The sequence below is a fragment of the Anopheles stephensi genome, chromosome 3, assembly GCF_013141755.1.
Source record: "Anopheles stephensi strain Indian chromosome 3, UCI_ANSTEP_V1.0, whole genome shotgun sequence".
In the NCBI taxonomy this organism is placed as follows: domain Eukaryota; kingdom Metazoa; phylum Arthropoda; class Insecta; order Diptera; family Culicidae; genus Anopheles; species Anopheles stephensi.
In genome coordinates this window covers 55,334,719-55,354,128 of record NC_050203.1, presented here as the reverse complement: position 1 = coordinate 55,354,128, position 19,410 = coordinate 55,334,719, and the positions used below count along the sequence as shown (strand labels likewise).

Below are 19,410 nucleotides of genomic sequence, written 5' to 3'. Positions count from 1 at the left end.
ATACCGTTCCACCAAGCAAATGCGAAAAAATAATTGGACCTCAAGGCGGATAAACGAAGTCGATTCCGGTACCGGACAGCCCAAACTGCCAACCACCGCTAGATAAGAAAGGATCGAGCATACTGTGTCACACAAGCAAGCGCTCGTACGGTTGTGGTGGCAAAAACCCCTCCAACAAAGCTTGATTTGCATGACCGAGGAAACGCTTATCGCGCTACCCTCGCAGCACCCATTCGAGGCGCCGAATTTGGTCCCTCTCTGAAAGAGGGGTAGAGTTTGCAGGATTTTTTTTTTAATTTCAAACTCAAAACCCCATTCGTCTGTCCAGCTTTCTGCGGCTCGGGAGACCTGAAAATCCTTTCACTTTTTTTCTTTTAATTCTTGTCTTCGCTTTCCCACCCCATGGTTTTAGTTTACCCCATTGTTGACGGGAACTACAAATCCACCGGCTCAATTCGTAAAGCACAACCGGTTCACAAAAGGCAGGCCGAGTGGGATCACTGAATTTTTGCCCGACAGTAAAGTGGTGAAGTGAATTAATTATCAGCTCGTGTAATCCTGTGCTTCATCTGTCCCCGTTTTCAAAGGGAAGCGTTTCGTCCTCTCTCCTGTCTAATCCTAGGTTGCTCGCGTACACTAAATGACTGCAGTGATAGAATGGATCATTAGCCACCACCACCACCACCAAGTAAAAGAGATCAACCCACAGAGAAAACCAAAAAAAACCGACACTCATCCCAACCGAATTATAATGCTTCATACGGTGAATTGTCACCCCGGAATGAAAAGGGTCAAAGCATGTCCAACATTCACGCACAATTAGCGTCAGACGCGGCGCTAAACGGCGCGCGATAAGGCTTGTTCCGTGTCGATGAAAGTGCGGATGGCTGTAGATGGACAATCACGGTTTCGGGCACCAGGCGTCCCCTGGATTCACTTTTGTGGCATGAATAAATGTTCTAAATTTTTAAAAGCTGAGGTTATGAATTCAAAACCTTTTATTCTAAATATGAATTCTTTTGATTGAGCTAATTAATAAAACGCTTTCGTAATCATGATCACATTAACTAAACTTTGTTTAATACCTGGTTAGTTAGGAACATATGAAGGAATAGTATAACAAATGTCTAATTTTTTATCATTTTTATCATCGATTTTATCGATTATCATCCCCGCAAATCTAATGCAAAAAGACATCGACTGATGGAAACACCCTTAAAAATCACGAAAAATGGCTACCTTAAATATTAAAGAATTTTTTCGGGCAAAATAGCCACCAATCAACAGTTAAACTATTTAAAACGAAAAAAATGATGATCAGAATCGCTAGATATCTGGATTGATAAAACTAGGAATAAAAACCCAGATTTCTATCCAGATATTTTTTCTGGAGTAAGTAGTTAAGTAGTTAAGTAGTTAACTACTTAATTGTTAAGCAGGATGGTGCGTACACAAGTGGATAACATCCCGCAAAAAGAGGCCCGAGGCCAGAATGGAAACGACAGTACGGTCTGGAACCGAATAGCTCATTGCGGTGACACGGACCGCACAAGAATACGAAGTTTCAATGATAATACTCGTCAAAGGATTTAAGTTCAAGTAATCAACTCCCATTGCAGTTTGGAGCTAAGTTTTGTTCATTACTAAACTAATTTTAAAGCACAGTGAGTGGAGGAATTTGTAAACTACATTTATCCACAAAATTTGCTAGCAGCTGAACAGTTTTCCTTTTTTTTTCATTCTTTTCTATGATTTTATCTAGCTGGTTGTCTTGTCTCATACGATTAATGCTTTTCCCTCATAGTAAAAAACAACATCTCATTTTTATTAAAACATTTTAACATAGGTCCCTGTACGTAAGATCACCTATCCAGCTAAGTGTAAAATAAAGCCAAGGAAAGTCATAAACAGCTATACGTGATCTTTTGAGGTTGTAGAGCCATTTTGAAAACAAAGGTTTTATTTTATTAAATTATTTAGTTTTATTTTAAGAATCACAGCTTGATCACGTATTGCCAACACAGAATGTTTTGACGAATTACACTCAAAAAATTACAAGTCATTTCCTTCCTGTTACTTGCCTTATCCCAGGCATGATCGGTTGGGGAGTTGAGGTAATTTCAGGGTAGTTATCCAGCTCTATATTGGGTTTGTTTTTACTTATGGCGAAACTGAATGCTTTGAATGGTCTCGGTCTTTCTGTTTCTGAAATTTTTGGCTTTCTGTTGCTTGATTTTACCCGTTTTACCCTGCATAGCCAATCCTACGTACGAGGAGGCGGTCCGGATGGGATTTGCACCAATCACCTTCCTGCCACTTTACCGCCTCGCAAAAGAGTATACCAAAGCCGTAATGATTCCTGATTACTTCTACAATATTACTTCTATATTAAACTGACAAGTGTAACGACACATATTTAATCACGATGTTGTGTTTAAATCCACTCTTAAAAACTGTGATATGTGGCTGTATAACTGGGGCCACCAACAAAATAAACTTCCTCTTGAAGTCCCAAGTTCTTCAAAGTCTAACATTAAAAGGATTCCTCCACACCAGTGACATCGGATGTTCAATTAGTTTGTGAAAAGTTTTGACAAAGTTCTTAAAATGATGCACAATGGATATATTTTACTCTGCTATACATTTTACGATACTCTTCTATCGCTCCCTAGACGCTAATGACGTCATAAACGACAGCTCAACTCATACAAAATGGTTTCATGGCTAAAGAAAGCATCCGAACAGAAACAAAACCATCCCGTAATTGTCTCGCCAAACTCCTTATTTTGTTACGCAAAAAGGTGAAGACAGCAAACTATCGCTCGGGCAACAACTACACAACGAACGAACCACAACTTTAGCTACTTCCTTAGAAAACCCTTTACACGGCAAGGAGAATTAACGAGCCCGCTAGCTAGCTAGCTAACTCCATGCAAAAGCTCTCCCCTCTGTTCGCTTGTTTGCAGCATAATTAATCATGTCATTATTTCACACTTAAGCAGCCAGCTTCTTTCTTCCACTTTCGTCCTTCCCTTAGCTTCGCCAGCTAAGACCGGTAACTTGTCGACAAAGTGGCCACTACTTCGGTTGCTAAGTCCACTCAGGTTTCTGGAACTTTGGAAAAGAAAATTATCTTCTTCTCCCTCTGTTGGGTCACTTTCTTGGTGACATAAAAGCAATGGGAAACTATCTTTGCGTTTAATTTTTCTTACGAATGCGTTCCGCAAGTAGCTTAGAGGGTTAGTTTTGGAAATGCGAAATCCTTCACACACACTCACACACACATTCCTTCAAATACACAGTCCGACACGCACAATACTTGATTTATGGTCAGCACGTCACTCGAAACGAAACTCTTCCACAAAAAAAAAAAACAAACGAGCGAACCCCATCAAAGCTTTTAAGTAGCGTCTCTACTCGGTCGTCAATAAAAGAGCCCGCTCCCAAACTTGGCGCTGGGGTTGAGGCATTCCGTCGATGCAAAAACCGAAGGACTTGGAAAATTCCACTCCAAAACTCAAAACTATCCCCAACAACCCTGGCTCTGGCGCCACCCAAAAGCATGCCGGCCAACCAACTTACCTTGTAGCTTTGATAAATGAACAGAAACTGATCGTAGTGATAGCGACTGGTGTCCTTCTCGTGCAGATTGCCCAGATCCTCCAGTTCCAGCGGTTCCCGGTAGCCGCGCCACAGCAGCGGCACGATCCAGTGGAAGGTGACTTTCGACAGGAACGGCGAGTGAGGCGTCTTGTAGCCGAGCTTTTTCTCGCTCGACATTATCGATGAAACGTGCCGGCGGCCCGTGTTTTGCTGGTGCGATGAACATGTGCAAAAAGGGAGAAGAAAACATACACCCATAAGAGCCTGTGAGTTGGACCAGAGAGCATGAAAAAAGTAAAATAAACAAACAAAAAAAGGAGACCATGTGGAAAGGAAATTCCTCTTCGTAACAAGGCGAAACACACCAGCAAAAACGGAGCAAGAAAAAATGTCGTCCACGGTCAAAGAAAAATGAGTCCAAAATGGTTTCCATCGCTGAAAGGACAAAATAAAGTTATTAAAGCCGAAATCGATAGCATGATTAATAATAGGGACCCGCTTCAGTCGCTATCGATTGACGATCAACCATGGGGAGCATGGGGTTAGAGGACGAAGGCTAGGTCGTTTTGTTCCGCTTGAGTATGTCATCTTTGTCCTTGCGCCCTCTCTTGACTAGGTTTAGTTTTTTTTCCCCATTCGTTCCGCATGTGATGAAAGCCGTGATGTGATCAGCACTCACATAAATTATTTGACAGTTTTTGTGATTTGTTTTTTCTTGCTGAATAACTCTTCCAGCTGTAGCAAATAAAAAATCGTATACATCAAGAAGCTTTAAAGCTCGGATTTTATCTTTGAATCCTTTCATCTTTAACTATTAATCATTCCCGGACGAAAAAAAAAACACTTTGCAGCGCTACTCTAGATGACTTCTACGTAAAAATTCATCATTTAAATCCTTTTGCTTTATGTACCGTTCTAACATGTCGCTCCGTGACGCTGACGTTACAAAAAAAAAACGAGTCCAATCGCAAAGAAACATCCCTTCTTGCCCTTCACATTGTCGAAGGTTAGAAGAGCGCCATTCTGTTACACATCTCGTTTTTCTTTGTGCCATCATAATCGAAAACGATTCCTTCTTTGCGTCTACTCAGCGTCCTGGTTTCGGTCTTTTTTTTTTGATGGCCCCCCATACTCGATCAAATCAGCATCGATAATTTATTCATGACGTTTCACCTCGTTAGCACCGGGGACCCGGAGAAGCTCTGGTGGACTGGTTGTGTTTCGTTGTGCGTGCGCACACTGAACGTCGTCGTGGCTAGCGAGGGGATAGCAAGCTCTGATCCATTTCGAGTCCACGCTTCCACGATTTTCAATGATTAATAAATACGGCATTAATTTTTCCAAGACGTGAGGAAACTCACGTATGGAGCTTTGGTGCTTCCGAACCGGCCGCATCCCGAAGGAACACAGCGGAACAAAGCGCTCACCGTTAGGGTTGGGATTGATTTTGCAAAAATCGTTCTTAAGATCAATTGAGATGGAATAGGGAATGGATGCTGGCTCTTTTCGCTGCCTGTCAATAGAATAAATATATTTCATTACGAATACATCCATTTTTAGATAAATTTTTAAGTTTCTTCATAAACTACTACGGTATAAATTTAATAGTAAAGGCACGATTTTAAGATCAATAACTATTTCTATTATGGCCTTCTGATCATAAGTGCTTGTCCTCCAGACGGATATTTCATCCTCTTCGACAGCTTAAACGCTGTCGAAGCACTAAAGTTTGTGAAGGCAATTAAGAGCCCAGACTGCTTTATGAAAGAAATTTAAAGGTCCTAAGCTCCTTGTTTGAAAATTCTTTCCAAATATCTCTTGTTTGGTTCCCCACTCATTGCGGTATTCTAAGCAATGAAAGGGCAGATCAATTGGCCAAAAAGGGGGCTTGGGAAGGTTCTCTTTTTGATAGGCTGATCTTGCTTCACGAGGACATGCGTGCCCCACAATATCTCTGCATGGCTCGGTGACAGAGTATGTGGGTCACGGATGAACTTGGGATGTTTTTATATTCGATCGCTCCCTAAGTTTGCTTGAAGTTCTAGTTCCAAAGCATCTCAGGAGATCGTGCGTTCATTCGAATGATGTCTAGGCTTAGGTCTCATCATTTCGCATCGGGTGCGCATCTCCAGCGTATAAGACGGGCCGACCTTCTTTCCTTCCACTCCTCCACTGTATGTCTGTTATATGTGTTGTATCGCGCTTGTGTGTATGATGATGAATGACTGATTGAATGAATGAATGTATGAATGAGTGCAATGATCGAGGGGCTTGGTATGGCATAGGTGGAATATCCTGGATGATCCAGCACCAAAAACTACACAGCTGCAATGGCATGTTGCAACGGTCAATGAATGCAGACAAGCCAGAGGGATGGAAGAACGCTGGATCTCGACACACACAGAATACTGAAGATGGCATATCCCAAAAACAAACGGGATGAGATGATCTCTCACGAAACCGACCCTCGCTACCAACACTACCTCGAATTTGGATGATGGAATAGTTATTAACAGGATCGACCGAGCTCACCCGGGATAAGGTGCCCTTTCACGGTTTGGAGAAGGAAATGTCTGCAAACCATCGTGAATTGTATAAATCTTTGTAATTTAGTTTTAAGTAAAACTGCCAGGCCGTTTTATTGAGGAAATAAACAGTATTGCTACAACTATGATAAAACTTAAAATTTGTCTTGGGATATATACGATCTAACAAGGTAGAAGCAACAAATAAGGGTTTAAGTCTAACCGACGGTCTCCCAGAGTGTCTGGACTCAGCAGCTGAAAGCTAGAATAGTAATCAGACAGGATACAGGAGGATTTATCAAGACATTTTTAGCACCAAACCTGGTTAAATATATCGTTCACATCGATCCAAACAAAAGGAGACTTAATCACTAATCAATACTCCAACAAAGCCTTGACCAGCGAATAGCGCAGCGCTTTTAAATGCTTTGGATCGAAAAAATCATGAGCAATACCTTTAAGATCATCGATCATCCACCTGGTAAACCCAGGATCTCCAGAATGTCCAGGATGTCATCCGCTGCAGTTGTAATAATAGCCACTTGTATTACTATTCTTCTTCTTCCTTGGCCCTACAACCTCGAGAGTTTTCAGCCTGCCATTTCTGGCTCTCTGTGACTTGATTTTACCCGTAGCGAAGTAGTTAGCCCTACGTACGGGGAGGTGATCTGGATGGGATTTGAACCCCGGTCCCGTCATGTGAAGACTGGCGCCGTTATCGCCTCTGCCATCGGATCCTGGCACAATCATATTTACAGGATTAATTTATATAAGCTGTCAATTTCAATTCATTTCACCTTACATTCCGAGGTGTAAATGAAACTATTTATTCAAAAGCATTCTTGAACTATCGTCATTATACATTTTTTTAAATTTTGCAAGGGGTTGTACTATCAAAAGTAACCCGAAAAAAAATAAACTACTTCAACTTCCTTCCCATCTCCTATACCGATGTTAACAATCTCGTACACACTCCCAAACGTTTAGGTAAACACCGAACAGAGAATTCAAACCACCAGCAAAAGCACAACCAACGACCATATCCACACTCTAAAACTCTCTGGCCGAAAAGCTTATTCTGTGTCATCGTTTCACAACCACGAAAATGCTCGCAAACTCATGACCGGAACCGACTAACCAGATTATCGACGACATAAAATATTCTCCCGACTCTGCTCCCCTCCCGACACCTCAATTACAACGCTTACGGATGAAAAATTTCATCACGCACTGCCGACACATTTGTCAACATTTCAACCGGGGGGCCTTGTCGGGGTTATTGCGGACGAACCATTTTCGCCCTGGTTGAAGCCTTGCAGCCGTTCCCCACTCCCAACATCTAACCAAAGCTCGATAAAACAAGCATTGATTTATGCTGTTAATATTTCGATATTTCATCTACGCATTTCGCACAGTTTTTTTTTCTTATGCGTGTGTGCGCATTTCAACCACAACCGCATCCGAACTGATATCAAAAAGTTCGGTTCGGGTGTCTCTTGCAAATGTTTGGGGACCCTTTTCTCTGCCATCCCTTTGAACGCTGAAAAACGTGCTCACCGTAAGCATATAGCACACAATTGCTCTGCCCTTTCGGCTGTTTTCATTCAACCATCGATCAGCCATCACATCAGCCATCAAACACCTTTGCACGCTTCCACACTCTCACATGATTGGGCCGTTTCCATGACCGTGAAATGTTGGCCGGTTTGAGGTTTTGCGGAATCGATTTTACACCACATAGCACCGCATGCGGACGCGCAAAGCGAACGTTTATCGAGGCATTTGTTTATGTATTGCCACAAGGACCTATGGTTGCCAACGATCGGGTGAGATTGGACCGACAGATGACAGGCGGTACTGTTGTTACATCTGCCGATGGACCAGGCAGACCGATTGCCGGGAACTGTTTGGTTGTTGCATGTTTTTAGAGGTCAATTTTATAGCGTCACACTACCAACTTTGCTGTCTCATTTCCCTCAAAGGCCAATCATTATTATCAGTTCCCCATCCCCCCAAAGCTGCCGTTAAGTGCTATCAGCATGACAAAATTACACTTTAAGTGTAAAAATTGTAAAGTTCATCACAAGCACAAACATGAACTTCACCAGCACCCCTGAAGGTGGCCCGAAACACATCACAACCCTTTATGCTATACACATACACTAGTGAGCTCCGAGCAGAACAAAACGCCACGTGACGAACACACTGTGAGCCGACCCCGATTCGTGTGCCATGCAAATTCTACCCCAAGATGCAAAGACTCGCCCTAAGACGTGGCCAACCTGGGTCAACGAAAACTTGCTAACGAACAGTAAACTTTCCTTTTCCACTTGACAGGCATGAAAAGTTTCGCAAACTAACGAGAAGCGAGGCTGGACGTTACTTGTGTCCGTAAACAGGACAGGGGCACAATTTTCTCTGTGAGTAATTTGTTAGCCCAAGTTTCGGCTTCGAAACAAAGCAACAGGAATTAAATAAAGCGCAAGACTTGGCAATACTTAACGCAAGCAGTGCTTGAAGTGTGTAATTTAAATAGAAATTATAATGAAAACTAAAAGATAAAATCTGTCACGGGCAGTGTTGGGGTTCATCTCAATAAATTGAGGGCTCTGAGCGCGATCTTCTATTTGATTACAAATGTAGTTTCACACGCTTGTCGCATTCTCAGACCACTTCAACATAGCCAAGACATAAATGAAAAGCCTCAATGTCCAAACAACCTAGCTCTTTTTACATTTCGAGCTTTTGACACTCTTCGAGCTCTTCGCTCGAAGGAGGTAGATCTTGACATTGTTCAAGCTTGACAAACTCACGAGGTAGATTTTTGCACTCTTCAAATTCTTCACCTTTACAAGGATGCGTATCGCTCTCTTCGAGCTCTCTGCCCTTACGAGGTAGCCCCTGGCACTTTTCAAGTTCGACCCTCTCTCTAGATTTCTCTAAGCGCTCTTCAAACTCTTTGCCCGCAGAAGGCTGCTAAGTGTGCGCCAAGTGTAGTCGAACACTACTCATTAGTTAGAGTACAGAATGTTTACCAATAATTTTGGATTCCTTTTTAATAATCATTTTCAAAAATCTTAGTGGAATCTGGTGCCTTGATATGTTTACGCAAATAAATTTGCGTCAGGTCCTAAAAAGTTTCAATCGGTCTAGCTGGAGACAGTATTTAAGAATCGCTGTTTGACTCGGTTGGCTTTGTACCGGGCTACCGTGTTCTTGGCATAATGTACTGATATTAAATCACTGCTCTTGAATACTTGCACGACTTTTGGTCCAAGTTTTGGTTCACATAGCCCAACTGTATGTCCAGTTTTTTTTCTGCTCTGAAGCACACATCTTCTATTTTCATTAACTGGGAAAAATTGATGTACGGGCACTTTTTTATCCGTGGTGGAAACCTTTCATAAGGATCCAGTATTACGTTGAGGAAAACGGGACCACCCCCTGGGTACTGTCGGATTCTTACCGGCACAAACCACCACGGTCCTTCACCGTAACTCTAAGATTACCAACTAGGGTATTGCGTTTAGAGTGACAGTAAAGACGTATTTGTCCATAAGACACGTCTCGGGGCCGCGCTATGACTACCTGGTTAGGGCGTCTGGCGTGTCATTTACGCCCACCACCGGATGCTGTGTGAGCTAATGGGATTCCAGCACCTTAGGTGACATACTGCCTGTAGGAGTACGCCTGAGGAGTACAAAGCTTCACTACAGTTTACTGCTGAGAGCCTTGACCAACCTCAGTACCTTCCGTTTCAACGCGAATGTATCGTCGCTGCTGCAGACGCCAATTGCTCCGGCTGGACATCATCAATGCGACGACATTCGTTGAAGCCACTTCCGTGTTTACTTGCTCGTACATACAACGGCGAACAACAGTAAAACGTGGGCATTTAAAGAAGTCGAAATTTCGCGTTCATCCGGACTTTCTGGGCGATTCCTTGATGAGCTTCAGGTCCGCGAGGTGCGCCTGGAAGAAGCCGTGCCCAGTCAACAACAGCCTTGTGTAATGTAGCGGCACTTAAGACACTTACTTTGGCAGGGTAAGTAATCGATTAAGCTACTTAAATTGACCAATGGACGGAACTGGAACACTCTATAGTCACAAGAAATACTGCTGTAATTTGTACGCCATACCTATAGGGACTTAGTTTGATTGTTAGCTAGTGTTGGGCGAATCTGATTCAGACTCATGAATCTTTGAACTAGATCAACTTTTCTGAATCTTTATTTCAAAAATGTATGAACTCCCAAAGATTAATGAATCCTCAAAGATAAACGAATCCCCAGAAACTCACTAGTTCTCGGCTGGGTTCATCTTACGGTACTCATGACTCTGTGAGAATTAGTGATTTTTTAGGGATTAACGAACCATAGAGGATTCATTGATCTTTCGCATCTCATGATTCGGATAACTTTTCACCAGAGATACAAATTGACAACTTTTCTCATAAATTTTATCATGCTCAACATTATCGTTACCTTTTAGTGTGGATTCTTGAAGATTTGGACCATCTTGGACCTAAGATAGATGGTATCAACCACAATCAATATCGAAATCGTGCCTCACACACACACATACTTTCTTTCACACGAAATAAACACATTACATCATTTAGGTTTCAAATCGATGGCAGAGTCGTCCTTCCAATCACACTCAATACTAGAACCCCATTACGCTAAACAATCCTACATCATCCACATGAATAAGTTAAAGCTTTCGGCACCCTCAACCCACCCGGTCGATCCCACCACTATCCACCGCTTCGGTAATTCAGTTAATCCTTGCCGAAAATTACTACACCAACTAATTGTGCTCCATTATGTGAAACTATTGAGGGGGGGAAAGAGAGAACTTCGCTGCGGCAGGGTTTGCACGTTGGCGAAAGCCAAACTCCTCCCGTAACATTGCTGGCAAAACTTTTGCCACGCCTGTGTCGCATAGTTTTGCCAGCAAAACTGGGATGGAAAGCCCCGGCACGGCACAGCCCCAGCACAACGTACAACTTTTTATGTACGCCAATCTAATTATAATTATGAACTAAATTTCCCTGCCCTGCGCCATAGATATTCGAACACACACTCACACATACATAGAGAGCACGTCCAGCAGGAGGTCACATGAAATTTAAACTGTCCACCGGGAATGAGACCCGCTCAAGTTTGCAGTAATGTTACAGTTTTGCGGCACAACCGTTCTACAATCGTTGGCTGCGGAGGATTGTGCCCTTTTTTCTGGTTGTGTTTTTCGAGTACTTGGGAACTTCAAAACTGGCAACTAGTTCTGATGCTAGTGGTACGTGTATCACCTCACCTACACACATTAAGCGATTCTAAGCGGCGACCTGTATCAGTTGCGTCGTTATCCTGCACTAGACGTGCGAAGCAAACATGGAATCGAACCGGGATCAGGTGGATGGTGGAAAGTGGGGTGGATAAAGGCGAGGTGGAAAGGTGTTGAGGGGGGCGGGGTCTTTATCGAGAGTACAACAACCGCAGAAGCTCGTGCCTGGAATGTTACGAACGCTTGCGAACGTCACGGGTTGGGGACGGGTAGAATGTGCCGGATTGCGTTCTGACGTCCGGTGACCACGTGCTGTCACACAAACGGTGCACAGATCAACAGTGTTCGCGTCAAAGTCTGGCTCCCAGCCTGAAAGTTGGGGAACGAGAAGAAACCATTTGCACTGCAATGGTATGCACTTTTATGTTTACTTTTGTACTTGGTTTCGTTGGGATTTATTTTTTATTTTTGTTTGCTTCACTCTCCACTCACAGCGTGTCTGGCACGACCAGCCAGTGTGCAATCGAAACCGATGCACTCGGTCGGTATCACAACAAAAAATACAGATCATACCCTTGTGCTGCATTGTGCCATTGTGCGGGCGAAAAGCTCGTACCAAAGCACTGACGAGCGTTGGTCATGTCTAGACCACCATGAGAGCTGTCAGAACGATATAAATTCCACAAAATTTATGATATTTTCTATACATCCATGCAATGCACTTGTACCCACCCCATTTTTGTTTACGCTCCTGCTCTCACGGACGCTCTTGTGCGCATATAAACACGCGGGTCCAAAGGGTACAAAAACAAATTATGCTAAATGTATGCTAATTGTTCTGCAGCAGCACAGTGGGACGCGAGAGCGTAACAGCGAGTGAGGTACCAGGCGCCCGCTTTTTTTTACTGTTGCTGTTGAGAGCTCCCGCTTTTGGTCGATTTAATTCGTGACCCTTGATCACGTTGCAACGAATGAATTTGGATAGTGCTGGCAATATTTTCAAGCGACAAACGCTTTAACGTTGGCCACTAAATTAAATACCACCTACCGAAGCCTGCACCTGTTAATTATTGCTATTAGTTTCAGGCATGGTTTACAAAGCGGTCATTGGTGACACACAAAAAAAAACACGGCACTGAATGAATGTAAAGATAGATGATGTTTGCTTAGCTTAACAAAACGTTTAGCAAACGACCTTCCTCTCCTTCCATTTCTAAATCGTGGGTCAGCTTTAATCCTCTTTTATGTCACGCGAAACGTGAAAAAAAAGGGATAAATATGCGTTAAACTGTTTAGGTGTCATACAATGACCGCCATAGAATGGTAAGCCGATTATGTTTAACTTTTCAGTAAGCTGCTTAACACTTTTTTTGCCTTCAAGAGTGTTTAGAAAAGTGTTGCAATTGCCTTGGTCGATCCATAAATCACATGCATAAACCTCAATTGTTTCGGTCAGCAAACGAGGTGATGGAATGATGATTAGAAGCTGATTATGATTACAAAATAGCATTCTTTGCTTTAAGTAGCATTTAAAGTTTCACAGTCAATGCTGATGTTTGAACTGACGAACCTACTCAATTCGGTATCAATTTTTGAAGCTTCCTTCTTGGTTCTACTGGTGAGCTTTCCCTTCGCTCTCTCGATAATTGAACAGACAGTGTGTGACACCTTTGAAGCGGGATTACAAAAATACAGCAACTTAATCGCAGAGGAAGCAAATGATCATGAAGTAGGGCGCTCGTCTCGAATACAGTTAAAAAACGCGGTGTCAGACATCTTAGATTGGTGACGATCACAAACGACGTTGAATTCACGGCACATACATAAAACGAGGTCTGAGGCACTGAAACGGGATCGATGATCCCCTACGTCTAGCAACGATCAACGAACAAGCAGCCTCTGAGCATTGTACTCTCGCTAGTTTTGGGACTGGAAGGCTAATAGTCTAGCCACTCAGCGTCCTTCATATTCCACTTGGACCATCCAGAAGCGCACCAGGTGAGTTTGCGTCCAATGGATAACAATCGACGCAGGAGTCTGCTCGTCAAAAAGCATTCCTAACTGCCTAACACAGCTTTTGCGCTCAATGGAAGAGCCTTTTTAAAGTGAAAATATAGACTAAAGGATACCATCTTCCCTTTAATCGTCACGACAACACACTTCCCGAGGCAATATTCCAGATAATTCTTTGACCATAAGGTCTAGAATGCACTAAGAATGGCTTGACCGGTTGTGGATCGACAAGAATAGATTTTCATCGCTGAAAATATCGAGAGAGGGACGGTTCGATGGCCGAGGCGATAACGGCTTCGAAATTCACACGGCCAGGTCCTGCCGTCAAAACAAATCCCATCCAGAAAGCCTTCCCGTACGTAGGACTGACTGTTTTACTCCGGGTAAAATCAAGTCACAAAAATCAAGAAATGGCAGGCTGAGACCTTTCAAGGTTGTAATGCCAAGTAAGAAGAAAGTAGTCGTAGTAGTCTTCTCCCAGTAGTTTAAATTTGTTCAGACCAAGAACATGTTATGAACCAAGGTCGTGTATCGAATCCCTTCCGAACTGTTCCCTAGAAGATTATAGCCTTTGCACATTGAATCCAGCAATATGATTTAAATAGGCAAGTAAGTAATCAGTAAGTAATTATATAGCAAGTAAGACCAGGCCTTCCGTTAGGTCGACAAAAAGAAAGCCTCAGGGCTAAAAATGTGTCTCCACCAATAAAAATAATTATTTGCTTCTATCAATTCGCTTTAGAACTAAACTAAGAATGTAAAAAAATCGCTCATCCATTCATTTAATCCATTCATCCATTCGTTTAAACAAGTAAACCACAAACAAACGATAAAGCCCATCCTTCTTTATGAAGTAGTTCGACATGTACGAAAGACCCATCAGAGCATCACTCCCTTTCCAACAGCAAACTGTTTTGTCTATTTTGACGTATGCATTTTGTTCGAAGGCAAAAGTTAATCCCTCTTCGCATCCTTTCTCACTCCACCTCACCCAGTTAGGATTGAATGAATGAGCTGTCCACACAGTAAACCACATAACTTAACGTACGTCACCAAACCCAAAACTCGGATTACAAACGCATATACACGCAACCGGTCCCGGAACTTGGCGACAGATGGAAACCACTGGTGAAATGACAACAACAAAAAATCCCCAAACTCTTACCTCCATGTACAGCGTGAATCCATCGATGGTGGTGAGTGTGGTCGCAGCAAGCGCACCGGCCAGCGTCAGGAACACTTCCGGCGTGCCAAGGATGCTGCTCCCCGTCGGGATGCTGCCCGCGCGGCTGCCAGTGTCCGTGACATCGTTGATATATTTAAATTTGCACCATCGCACTATCGACTGGGCGCCTTCGGCCGCCACCACGGCGTATAATAGTCCTGCAGGGATAATAAATAAAAAAGACGGCTGGTTCTGTGAGAGCGAACCGCGGCAGCGATGGGCTCGAGGGCTCTCGTGCGGTGCCGAGTGTCAGTGTCCCTCAGCAGAGCCATCTGTCCTGGGGTTGTCTGACTGAGTCTCCCCTCTTTCTTCGATGAAGTTGTTTTATTTTAAAGCGAAAGAGAGGCAGCGAGTTAACGCGATGGTAAGCCTACAAGAAGCGTCAAGACAGGGAACGCTGGATCTTGCCACTAGAACACGCAGACAATAAGCAGAGAGGGTGTGTGAGTGTGTGAAAGGGTTAGTGGAAGAAGCAACAACAAAAAAATGGCTTAACACTAGTGCACCCCAAAAAGGACACGGAAAGGACACACGCCGTACAAGCGACAATATTTCGTCCTATTGGATAATGCGTAGCTGCTGCCGCTGCTCACTCGCACCATAAATAGTCGCTAGGCTGGTAGGGATCGCGCACCGGGGCGTAATATCATGCGACATGACGCATCGTACCGACACCAGTGCTAGAATGCTGACCCACAAAACGCGAAGAACGTGAAGAAGGATGGGAACCGTGATGGGGAAAACGGCTGGAGCCGGCACGGAGCGGAACGAATACGGGAGCACCCGTTTTTGGGGTGCATAATTTATGGACATGCTTCAGATTGAAAATTTATTTGGCGATGTAAATAACTTATTACTGTGTAGTCAACTCGTGCGGCCACTTGTGCTGCCCTATTCGCAGTGGGTACGCCTCAGCTGAGCTTCGCACCGTCAGTTGAACTACCTTTTGCCGGGCCCACCGTTAAGCTCCCATCCTCACCTGCGATGTCTTCTAGTGCTCCGGTGGGAAATATCGTGGTGTCACTTGTGGGATTTGGGATCCCCGCGCGTTCCGAGGCCGATCAGTCCCATCGACACACGGGACCCTACGCACAATAAAGCTATCAGAACCGTTGCTGACGATGAGAGACCGAGTGCGGGCTGACTCTTGTTTATAGTACACCAATTTATGAGCTTTTCCTATTGTTTTCACACCGCTCGATATCGAAAAACGGTACGCAACGCACGCAGCACAAATGCACGCGTACGCACCGTGCGTGGACCGAGGTGTGGAGATGGAAGAATGGCGTGGATTTGGTAGTAAAATGTGAGTAAATAGGTTGAGTGAGGTCAGCGACGGTACTATCACATCGAACTAATCAAGAGCGGTGTATAGAAAGGGCTTCCGAGCGTACTGATCTTTTGAACCGATAGCAACAGTATGGTGTGACATGCTACACCAATATAAGCTTTAATGCTATGGAAGCGAACAAAAAAAAGAACAATAGCATTTTTACATTCATTTTGTTTGATTCTTTTCAATTAAAATCAGTTTGTCAGTATCAGGTTAAAAATGGGCTTTAAATTTAAAAAAAACTTTCACAATTCATGTCACATTCATTATTTTCTTTTTCAATTACCGTAATAAATTTACCGAAAACAGTAACGACCGATTTAATTTAACTAGAAGCTTCATTATACTGAACAAATAGGCAAGAAATTTAAATTGCTACTTGTCGATGGAGACGCCTAGTACCTGACGCTCTTCTACAGTGTGTGCAAACTAAATATGGTAGTTTTGTTTTTTTATAACTCCTTATTGGCTTAACATATCAAAAAGAATGAGACCTCGTTCGAAAGCAAATATCGTGTGTTGACAGTGAAAAAAGTGTCGAGTGAATCAAACGAGTAGAACAACCCTCCCGAATTGTGGAAACAAATCATATAAAACGGTGATTCGCATCGGACAACCGAATCGGGGCATCATGATGGTTGCGCAGTGTTTCTTGAACACCGTGAAATCAAATCGAAGTGAGATGGAAAATCGCCTCGGGGGTTTTTAAAAACTTTTGTGAAAGAAGGACGCCCAGCAGATTAACGAATTGCGTTCGACCGACTCATTCCTGTCGAATTTTTCGGAAAAAGGCCTTCTTACTCTCTAGAACTCAGTTTCTGAGACTATTTTTTTTCTCATGGCGAAGTAAAAAGAGATTCCAATAGTACATTTAGCAACATCAAAGTATAATCAGTCACAAAAATAATATCTGTGTTTGCGGCCTTTCTCCCAGTCCCAGGGCCAGTGAGTGACTATATCCAATTATTTGAATAAAGGGTATAGTAAGCTACTACTTGTCTAAAAAGTGCTTAAAATAATGTTGTTCTTCCAAAACAAAAATCAATTTTTCCTCGGAACTATCAAATTTAGCTCGCTTAACCCTGTATTAATAATCAGTATTAGGCTAAAAACTTAGAAAAAAATGGCTAAAAGAGTTTAGGATATGTCAGTCAGTTTGATGTGAGAATATTAAAACGAGAAACAACTATCACTACAAAAGCTACTTAAATGTCAAGCATTTCAATAATATAGAAACAATTATCACATCGTAATCCAATATTCATAATCTCCTTATTGAACCACGTTATTAATACTTTGAATAGGTTGACTTAGTTTGGTCCTTTACAATCACAATCAATAATAATTTTACGTGCATGTAATACGTTAGCCTAATAAATATCAGTAGCTTTGCAAGCAAGTAAGTAAACAAAGCACCAAAAGCACTTAATCGACACCGTCACTAACCCCGTTCGACGAAGTGTTGGTCATTTACTGCTTAAAACCTCCGCTCACGGCACGCACCGTTAACGCGTCCACTTACCACACTTATCGCGTCGCTCGATAGCCCGTACCAGGCACGCCACGCCAAGATGTACCAGCAGCCCGAGCCAGGCAGCACCGAATCCGACCGTAACCGTTTTCCAAGCGACTGCATCTGCATCCAAGAGTGCTTGGCCGGTCGTAAACGCTTCCGATTGTGTAGAGTGCAGTTCCGGTCGCTTCGTTCCGCCGGTGCAGTCGACCCGAACGCGTCCCAACCGATCGACGGCCAGCCACTGGTGGCCAATTTCACCAATGCCGATGAGCAGCGCCACCAGCAGTACGATTGACCGCAAATTATGCAAAGCCAGCAGATTATGGCGCCTGGAACGGGGGAATGTTGAGGTGAGTGGGGGTTCAAAGAATGTTTGAACGGAGCGGGCACGTTGGATGCATATTTGCACATTTGCACACGGCGTTAGGTATACGACCACGCAGTAGTAGTAGTAGTAGTAGTAGTAGTAGTAGAAGCAGTAGTAGTAGCAGTTTGGGTATGAGAACGAGTGTGCCAGACGAAGATTCGAAGAAAGCCAGCTGGATCTTTTGACTTCAAGGTTGCTTTCAATTCAGACGCTCGTAAAGTAAGCAAACCGAGCGAAGCTGATGGCGCTAATCATAGAAAAACCTTTTGTATGTGAAAGTGCTATTTGAACGGATAGTTTCATTGTGTAGATAATGGGCATCTTCTAAGATGGGACTCTTGCTGAGGAATCCGTTTCTTTTTAATTGTTTATTTATAGAGGCTTTGGGTCTTTGAGCACTCATTCGCCTAATAGGGAATTCCTATGACTTAGATACATCAAAATGTGATGAAGTGTTAAAATAAAATCTACTGGCCTATAGTCTTCAACATCTTGCACTGTGCTTTTTATCTTTTATAATTGAAAAAATAATATTTTCTACTTGTATCAAAAATATGGTAACACGAACAATAAAAGTATCTCGACTCTGTTGAAGAGACACTACGATAAACCCCAATATAAACATTTAGCTTAACTTTTCATTCCACATCGCTTTAAAAATGTTCATTGAGCCAAGCTCTCATGGGATAAGGTGCACTTTTATCGTCGTTAATTATACTCTATACTGTATTCGAACGGTCTTGGGGCGGTCCGATGGCCGAGGGATTCAAATCCCATCCAGACCGCCACCCCGTACCCAGGGCTGACTACTTTTATACGGGTAAAACCAAGTCACAGAAAGCCAGAAATGGCAAACCGAGACCTCTCGACGTTGTAATGCCAAGGAAGAGAGAGTATACGGCCAGACTGACCTTAATGAAAAAAAAACAACTTCAGTGCTCCAGTGGCGTAAAGGTTTATGTACCGGATGCTAACATGTATGGATCAGTATTAAATCCCCTCTAGTCAGTTTTATCGCATTCAGTTGAATAGACAACTGTAGCCATTACCTATACAACTATACAAGCAACTTCTTCTTCTTCGATGGCACTACAACCTCGAAAGATCTCGGCCTGCTGTTTCTGGCTTTCTGTGACTGTATTTTACCCGTAGTCAGCCCTGCGTACGGGGAGCCGGACCGAATGGGATTTGAACCCCGGTTCTGCCGTATGAAGACCTGTGCCGCTGTCTCCTAGCTCACCGGACCACCCAAACTAACAAGAAACTAACCTATGAAATTAAATATATTATCGTTCTCACGCGTTCTCTGCTTCTAATCAGTCGTTACAAATGTTTCATAGCCTTCTGCAGAAGTCCTCGCTACTACTCTAGGTCTCCGATATCCCACCCAAACATGGGGCATTCTAGTGAAAATCTTCCTGTCCACGTTGACATAGAGAAATTTTGGACAGAGTTCATGTCTCGGAGGTGTATGTGAGTACCGGATCTGTAACTAGACTGGAACTATTTAGAGTTTATAGTGCCAAAACAAAATAAGCCGGT

At 43.2% G+C, this 19,410-nt stretch overlaps 1 protein-coding gene across 7 annotated transcripts in view; it reads right to left on the bottom strand.

Moving 5' to 3' along the window:
• LOC118513425 (ATP-binding cassette sub-family C member Sur) overlaps positions 1-19,410 on the bottom strand; it is a 57,308-nt gene that overhangs the window by 33,567 nt on the left and 4,331 nt on the right. For 6 of the 7 annotated variants that reach the window (XM_036059140.1, XM_036059139.1, XM_036059141.1 and 3 more), the window contains 3 exons: positions 17,508-17,830; positions 14,593-14,810; positions 3,583-3,813 (listed from right to left, as the gene is read on the bottom strand). In XM_036059140.1, the coding sequence (XP_035915033.1) occupies positions 3,583-3,813; positions 14,593-14,810; positions 17,508-17,830 (772 nt within the window). The remainder of the gene's footprint in view (positions 1-3,582; positions 3,814-14,592; positions 14,811-17,507; positions 17,831-19,410) is intronic. The other variant, XM_036059146.1, reaches the window with a different exon arrangement.